The sequence below is a fragment of the Papaver somniferum genome, chromosome 5, assembly GCF_003573695.1.
Source record: "Papaver somniferum cultivar HN1 chromosome 5, ASM357369v1, whole genome shotgun sequence".
NCBI lineage: Eukaryota > Viridiplantae > Streptophyta > Magnoliopsida > Ranunculales > Papaveraceae > Papaver > Papaver somniferum.
Window position 1 is genome coordinate 149,549,839 of NC_039362.1, and position 8,857 is coordinate 149,558,695.

At 42.8% G+C, this 8,857-nt stretch overlaps 1 protein-coding gene across 1 annotated transcript; it reads right to left on the reverse strand.

Annotated features, from left to right (window-relative positions):
- Positions 1–5,510: 5,510 nt before the first annotated feature.
- Positions 5,511–7,040, reverse strand: LOC113279851 (uncharacterized mitochondrial protein AtMg00810-like). The gene is made up of 3 exons (XM_026528502.1): positions 6,978–7,040; positions 6,710–6,868; positions 5,511–6,617 (listed from the first exon to the last, which is right to left on the reverse strand). Exons 1-3 carry the CDS (start codon positions 7,038–7,040, stop codon positions 5,511–5,513), a joined length of 1,329 nt encoding a protein of 442 aa, XP_026384287.1.
- Positions 7,041–8,857: the final 1,817 nt, after the last annotated feature.

Below are 8,857 nucleotides of genomic sequence, written 5' to 3' on the forward strand. Positions count from 1 at the left end.
TACTTTGATTGTATCACCTTGAATCCATGCCTATGGGATTTGATACAAGCTAATTGTACTCTCTTGGATGCAATGATGGGATGCCTGGAACATCACATGAACGAAATATTCTGGATAACGAAGAGGTAGAAGTGGGAGAGTTATGTTGTTAATCGTGGATCCCCCTGTTTCTTCAAGAAAAACTTTTCAGTCGCGTCTATGGAGTTATCTCATGAATCTTTGATTGTTGTCAGGGATGGACTGGTATGAGCATCCCCCAGTCGCACTTCTCCTCAGTTACTAAAGTTGTTTTCTCTGAGTAGGCTTGGGATCCGTCGCGGCCTCGTAAAGTGTTGCAGACGCCTTCCAGACAGAGAGGTGATGATATCCTTACGCTACACCTTTGAAGAGTAGATGACCTTGTCGTGGCTATGACTTTTTGGTTGACCGTGTCTTCTGAGCTTTGATAGTGAAGGGATTTCGTGTAGAACCTCATCCCCCAAGTGTGGTTTACATGTTTCTATCTTGTATGGTCGGTGGGTTGACCATGATAAATATATCACCATCTTGCATCCGTACTGGTGACTCTATTACTTCTTCCATGTGAAACTAAAATATGGAGAAGTATGGATTACCTTTGTAGTGGTTGTTTCTATGGTGAAGATCTGACTGGTATCAACAAACGAGCAACAACGGTTCTTGGCAGCAGCTGTGATCAGAAGAGACTACGTTTTCATGGGAACAAAATAGGTCGGCTGGAATTGCATGGGCGTCCATGGAAGCAAAGGGATTGGGTAGACGTGTAAGCGATTAAAACTTTCCACGACCACGAGCTTTGGCGAGATGGGACAAAAGGTGGCCACAACTACGAACCTTGGCTGGCTGCGATCACAATACTTGACAGTGAGGAGTGTGGCAGCTATGGCACGATTCTTGGATGGAAGGAGTGGCGACTATGGAACGATCCTTGGAAGGAAGGAGTGGCATATAGGACACGGTCTTTGGCAGGAAGGATTGGTGGCTATGGAACGATACGATCCTTGGCAGGAAGGAGTGGCATGGAGGCCGCGGACTCTAGTAACACGCAAGGATTTTCTCGGACATTATGGCCCAAAACAAGGATTCCTCCTTTTAATATAACTCGTGTCTGTGAGGTTATTTATTATTATCCATCTCTTTTCTTATTTCGGCGAAATAACTATTCAATGATTCACTGCGTGCGGCATCTTGCCTATTGTTGCTTGCCTACGACTTTGGTGTATTGACTTGATGAAAATTTAAGATTCGTGTCTTCTTGCCAAAACGGACGCAAAATCTTCGTCCGATATAGGAATGAGGTGATTGACCTCTCATTCTTTTTCTAAGAGGAAAATCTAACTTTTGCAAGAAGAATTTATTCATTCGGAGTCCGTTTGGTGGGTGAAAAGTACCTGACACCGAGAATTCAGAACTTTCCAGAAAGAATTATGTAGGTTTTTCAGTTGTCACCTAGTCGAGAGTTTCGGCTTATATTTATAGCTAATTCATAGGATTGATGTGCTCTTTTAGTATTTTGTAGAAGACTTCCATACGAATCGTTTGGTATATGCATCACTCCAAGATTCTTCACCAATAAGCACCAGTTTCAATTCTTCAGGAGGCAAGTGTAAAAACGTTTCTCACGCAGTTTTTGCAAAACGACCCGTAACCTTTCTAGACCACATGACATGTCCGTGGGTGACGCTTTTGATGAGGTGTCTCTCTTTGTAGGTTATCTATTGATGTGTTAGTACCAGCAGTATACTTGGAAATCGAGGGCTTCAATTTTAGAACATCCCGGTGTAGGTTTTTCCGGTAGGAAATTTGGAGAACTCTTCAGCATTATCCGCTTCCCTTGGAAAAGGAAATATGGGAAACGCGGATCCTTTTGGTACACAAACTTCTCGAATCTTCCTATGCATGAAGTTATCTCGGCAGCGGATTCTGCCCTGACATGATGCTGCAGGCACCGTTATCTTCTTGAGGATGCTCTCTTGACGTGTCGACTCCAGTAGATCTGAAGATGTACCGGGCTTGCTCTTGCTTGGGTCGGCATAATAGGTGAACCTCTATGAATGATTTGAAGATATGTCAAGCTTCCTTTATTATTGTAGATGTACGAATTCCCATAATTGCGCCATGGTCTGGATCTATACATTTTACTGACGAAGTGATAGCGGATACTCCTGACCATAAAATGGTAGTAGTGGTGGAATGGAGATAGACCCTCACTTTTGTGATCTCTGCAGGTGCCTTTCTAGGACTCCACTGATGTTGAGATTTTTCGTCGACTATCTCCATACTAGAACAACGGCTATGCAAATCTTCCTTTTATCCCCTGAGTGTGGACCCTGGAGACATTAATATCGGTGATAACTTTGAGGCGTTTCCGTCTTGCTCCATATAACACTTATGGTGTTGCAGATGTGGCTGCTCCATTCGGACCTCGAGAGAAGCCACTGTGCCTTCCCAAGTACTAATCACGTCTTCATGTGTCTTCATGCGGCTTTATGGTCCTTTCATCTGGGAAATTTACTGGTGCTCAGCTATCCAAGGCATTTCCAATAGCATTGCTTGAAATAGTATGAAGATTCTTAGCGAACGGAACACCGGAATTGAAATTGGTTGTTGAACCTAAATTGAGTTTAATGATTGAATTGGATCTAAGATACACCCTTTTGAAATTGAGAAAAATGGAATGAATCCTGAGAAACTGATTTTGCAACCAAGAGACTAATCTCCCACTGTGGTCACCAGTTGTTTTGGGATAAAAACTGTTTCTACCGGTTTTGGTAAATTTGGGTGTGTTATTGAGAAACAGATTTAGACCTAAACAAATGCACTGCACGGGAGTGATTTAGATTTTAGAGATCAATTTGTACAATCCTGGCCTAAACCAAGAAATGGTTGTTCCAGTCTTGCTTCGGTCACAAAGTGAAGGAGAAGGGTTGGTCTTAGGGAGGGAATCGAAGAAGGTGTTGAGACCACAATGGTTAATTATGAAGGTGTGGCTGTTTTATCACTTGTATCAGAATATGGAACTGGCTTGCGGAATGTAAGCTATCAGTTCTTTGGTGTTTGTTTGGATACTCGTGTTGTTGTTAACCAAAAGCTGTCTTTTTGGTCAAAATAAGTAGAACCTATTTATACAAGTCATAATTGAACGCACCCTGATCTCGTAGGAAATGGGAGTGATTGAGTAATAGAGAAGTGGGGTAATGTGTAAATGCTATAAACCACATCCCCACTATGAAGGAAACAGGTTAGTTTACACCCATTAATTCTTGCCGCTACTAAATGCCCGTTTTCTTGACACTTTCTTATAATGGACGTGTTGCACGCCGCACGCTGTAAAATGCCAGACCAATACCCTGATGAGCATCCCCCAGTTTGTGACATGTTTGATGTCTCGAGTATTTCGTGGAAAATATGCAGCAGATTGCTGAGTGGGTCTTGTGTACAGGACCAGGCTATTCTGATTAATCGTACGCCAGCTAAATGGCGGATAATCATGTGTGGCAAGTTAAGTCATGAGACTTGTCGTAGGAAAATAGCGTGTGACGCTATTAGGTTAGTCTTGGTTGGTCACCTAAGACTTGTTATAAGCCGGTTAACTCCGCGGCGAAGTTGGACGGCTGAGATTGCAATTTATGAGAGAAGGTGGCCGTTGATTATGGCCACATCTTGTTGGCGCCAGTAGTGGCATAATGGCGTAATGACGCCTGTCAGTGGAAAAGTGGTGCAGTGGCGCCTTCCTAAATTAGGGTTTGGAATGCCGCAACCCTAATTAGTGCGTGTGGCATGTGTCGTAGCGGACCTGCCTAAATTAGGGTTTGGCATGCCGCAACCCTAATTAGCGTGTGTGGCGTGTGGCGTAGCGGCCCTGCCTAAATTAGGGTTTGGCATGCCGCAACACTAATTAGCGCGTGTGGCATGTAGTCGCGGCACGGTGACGTTTTTTGTGCAGATGGTGTCATGGCCTCGTCAAAGGAATTATGGCTAGGCCATAATGTGGGAACGACCACAGGCGCAAGGATAGTCATGGGTGGCCATGGCATGGCGCCCTATTAGGGTTTTATGGGTCCCGCATGGCTCGTGGCATGTTGTGGGTCCAAAGTGGCATAATTTGGGCCACGAACAAAAATTAAGGTCTCGACTAATGCCACTAAAGCAAGAATCGTGTTCTGATCGGAATACCCTGACTGGAATCTGTTACGGCATTGGCCACGGACAAAAAGTGGGTTAGCACGTAGCTGCGTTGTTTCTGGTACGTTGGCATGTTGTTGCGGCGGAGTGGCGTGTTGGCATGTTGCTGCCACAACATGGCATGTTGGCATGCCGATTAACATGTTGGAGCGGTTTGGAGAATTGTTTAACCAATTGACATGGTGGTTGTTTGGCATAGTTCGGCCTTTTAATGCGTGTGTCGGGTTTAGAGCGACCTGATTGGTCGATAGAAAAGGGGTCGGCCAAACATAGGGTGTGGCCACATGTCTAGCGCGTTCCGCATTTAAAGCGACCTGATTGGCTGATAGGAAAGAGGGCCGGCAAGTATGGGCCTGACCACATTCCATGTGCATGTGCCGGATTTAGAGCGACCTGATTGGTCGATGGGAAAGAGGAGGGCCGGCAAGCAGCATGGGGGCGAGACCACATCTCTAGTGCGCGTGGTGGCTTTAGAGAGACCTGATTGGTCGATATGAAAGAGGGGGGCCGGTCAAGAAGCATGGGGCGTGGCCGTCTGCGGGTGGCGCCTAAACTGGCCGGCCATGTGACATGGCCACGCCTCCTTTTGTTGTTGCTCCTATTTTCTGCGGCTCCTCTTTTGTTTCTTGTTTTGTGGTAGGACTTTGCTCCTACTATCTCCATGGCGGATTAGTTTCCTAGCTTTCCAAGGTTTGGCCTCGACCAATAGGGTTCGAGATATTTGCACAGGCGCAAAAAGTCCTAACTTTTACAAATTAATTAGGCCAAAACTTGAATTTTTCGAGTTATCACAAAATTGAACAAATTTTGTGTGTTGACACAAAATCCTTTTATTCTCAGAGAGCAGTTAGCGCATCTTATGATTGAGCATTTTCATGCAGACCTTAATTTTGATACCTCGAGAAATTTGTGCTACTCAGCTGCGAGTGAACACTAATTGTCATGTCGTACCAATACTAAGGGTTCAGATGGGGAACATAGCATAGGAAAATACTTAATAAAACCATACACTAATGAATAATGTAGGCGAGAGTTTATAGAATGTTTTGGATTGTTGCTACATGCACCATTCTGAATAAATATACTGAATTTCTCAGTACATGTGTGAGTAGAGAGTCTCGGGCACTAATTACTTTAATATGGCTCAGTCCTTTTGCAGACGGCGCATTCAATATAGGGTTTACATTTTTAGCCCTGAACTAAAAACCACTATCAACAGCCTTAGGCTTGCCGTACAAGACATACCTAATAGAACCCAAACTATAACAGGAAAATATTATTTTAATAGGAAATAACAACTGAGTTTCCTATACTCTAACACCCTCCATAGATCTAAGTGGGTGGTCAGTGACAGTAAGCTTAGAGCGAAGAAACGAGAAACGATCTCTTGAAAGATGTTTAGTAAAGATGTCTGCAATCTGATCCTCATAACAAACAAAATGAATAATAAGTTGACCACGTTGAACCCGTTCACGAACAAAATGATAATCGATTTTAATGTGTTTAGTACGACCATAAAATATAGGATTCATGGTAAGATATGTAGCACCAAGATTATCACACCATAAGGCAGGAGAAGTAAAAACCGAAATCTGAAGTTCTTTGAGTAGAGACTCAATCCATATGAGTTCAGCAGTAGCAATAGCAAGCCCTCGATATCCAGCCTCGGTACTGGACTTAGAGACTACTTTGTGTTTTCGAGCACTCCAAGAAATGATATTCGATCCTAAGTAAACACAATAACCACTAGTGGAACGTCTATCAGTTGGATCACCAGCCCAATCCGCATCTGTATATGCTTGAAAACTCAATTTCAAAGAAGAAGAAGGCCGGAGAGTAAGACCATAAGAACAAGTACCTTGTAAATAGCGCAAAATTCTATTAACAAGAAGAAGATGCTTGTCAGTAGGATGTTGCAAAAATTGACAGACCTTATTAACCGGGAAAGCAAGTTCAGGGCGTGTGATCAACAAGTATTGAAGACCTCCAACAAGACTACGATATTCAGTAGGATTTTTCAAAGGAACTCCACCTTGCGGACTTAACTCAATAGAAGTGGTAAAAGGAGTACTCACGGGCTTAGCTCCTTGCATATTGGCACGTTCAAATAAATCTTCAATACACCGGTGCTGAGAGAAAAACAGACCATCACTCGTTTTGGTAACCTCAACACCGAGAAAAAAAAGAGACAACTCACCAATATCTTTAAGCGCAAATTCCTTATGGAGGGTATCAATAAGATGTTGCAAAAAAGAAGAAGAGGAGCATGTTAATATAATATCGTCAACATACACTAGAAGATAAGTAACATCACCATTTGAACGACGAATAAACAAGAAAGAATCTTCTCGAGAAGTGAGAAAACCAAGTTGTTGTAAAAACACACTAAGTCGAGTATACCACGCCCTTGGTTCCTGTTGTAGACCATACAATGATTTATGCAATCGACAAACATGATCAGGATAATTTGGGAATCAGTGTAACCAAGGGGTTGCTTCATGGAAACCTCCTCCGTAAGAAAACCATTGAGAAACGAATTCTGAATATCAAGTTGACGAATAGGCCAGGCAGATGTAATGGCAAAAGTAAGAACAACACGAATTGTACAAGGCTTGATTATCGGACTGAAAGTTTCCCATAGTCCTCCCTTTAAGTTGACGGAAGCCTTGTGCCACGAGACGAGACTTACATCATTCAATAGTGTCATCAGCAAGGCGTTTGATACAAAACACCCATTTACATCCAACTACATTCATATCTAGAGTATGTTTTACATAAGACCTGCAAGTGTCATTCCGAATAAGAGAATTATATTGATCATCCATAGACGACGCCATTTAGGATCTTGTTTTGCCTGTGAATAACAAGTTGGCTCAAAAAACGCATCAGTAACCATGGCATATTTCGAAGCTAAGAGAGCTTTTGGTTTGAAAATACCGTCCTTTCCCCTAGTAATCATGGAATGATCATTCCTAGTTGGTGGTCGAGAAGCTGCAGAGATTGGCCTGGCAAAATTGTTGGACTGGTGTGATGGCAATAACATCTGGTAGGTCAGTAACATGGACTGACTCTTGAGCCTTAGAAGACTCGACAGGAACATGTGATAAAACTGCAGATGAAGGAACATGAACAGGTGGTAAGCGCCTGCTGTAGGTCTGGCCAAAACGAGTAGCAGAAGAAGGTGATCGTTGAGCAGCTGTAGGAAAAGACCTTTTGACTTCCATAAATTTAGCAGGAAAAGATTGTTCAGCTTCCTTGTTGAGGGAGGTCCAGATGAGGCAGCGGAAGTGGACACAGAAGTTTGATGGCCGACTGCAGTAGGAAACGAAGAAGACTATTGAACAGATGCAAACAACGATGGCAGGGGCAGCTGCGGCAAATTGTGAAGAAACTGTGACAGGAAGAAGAACAGGAGGCGAGTTTGTTGTGCTGTTGGTGGAATCCAGCTGACGAGAAACAGCAGGAGCCTGCATGTGGATGATGACATCTGTCATGCTGTTTGTAGAGGTATCCTGTAAAGGAGCAGGGGAACCACAAACTAGTGGAGAAGAACCAGAAACTTGGCCAGGAGGAACAATTAAGGTCGCAGAGATAGAAGGAGAAGAACAATAGAAACTGGAAAAGAAAGTGGAGAAGAGAGCACATGTGAAGGATCCGAGGAAGATGGTAGTACCGAGGAATTGGGACCTGCAAAAGAAAAGAAAAGGAAGATTCACCGAAAACAACATGACGCGACCAATAAATTTGACCAGACGGAATGTGCAAACACTTGTAATCCTTTAGATCGGCACAATATCCAAGAAAAACACAAGGAAAAGACCGCAACTCAAGTTTATTAGTTCGATAATCTCTAAGATGAGGAAAACAAACGCATCCAAAAGTCTGAAGAGATAAAAAATCCGGAACTTTATTAAATAACAGCTCATATGGAGATTTAGCACCTGTAGGAACTGAGGGAACACGATTCATAAGAAAAGTGGCCGTAGAAAAAGCATCATACCAATAACGAGGTGGAACGGAAGCCATGGATAGGAGTGTTAGGCCGGTTTCAACTATGTGACGATTGCGTCTCTCTGCAAGACCATTTTGAGCAAATATATGGGGACAAGTGAGGCGATGTTGTACCATTTTGTTGTAGAATTTTACTGTGTTTCTTATATTCAGTTTCATTATCAGTTTGGAAATTTTTAATCTTTCGACCAAAGAGAGTTTGCACTTGGTGATAAAAGACATCAAAGATACCAATGAAATCGGATTTTTTATGCATAGGGTAAATCCAAGTAAAATGACTAAAAACATCAACAAAAATAATATAGTACCGAAAACCTTCGTTAGATAAAACTGGAGCAGGAACCCAAACATTTGAAACAATAAGATCCAAAAGATGTTCATACACTGTAGTACTAACTAGAAAACTAAGCGTATGGCTTTTATTGGCTAAACACGACTGGCACATAGAAAACTGAAAAGAAGAAACTGGCAATCTATGCGTCGAGACAATGGTTTTGACTGCTTTGAGCATTGGATGCCCCAAACGAGAATGCCATGTTTGTAAAGAAGTACTTTCACCAACAAAAGCAGAAACCGATGAAATAGGAAGAAGAGTATAAAGACCCTCCTTATTGAGCATTCCTCGAAAAGCTACCTCCCAAAG

Excerpts from the sequence above, each read along its gene's own strand:
- LOC113279851 (XM_026528502.1), bottom strand. The coding sequence starts at position 7,040 with ATGGCGTCGTCTATGGATGATCAATATAATTCTCTTATTCGGAATGAC. Across the intron at positions 6,869-6,977 it reads ATGACACTTGCAGGTCTTAT|GCTTCCGTCAACTTAAAGGG; the intron begins GTAAAACATACT and ends TCGTGGCACAAG. Across the intron at positions 6,618-6,709 it reads ATGGTTTTCTTACGGAGGAG|GAACCAAGGGCGTGGTATAC; the intron begins GTTTCCATGAAG and ends GGTCTACAACAG.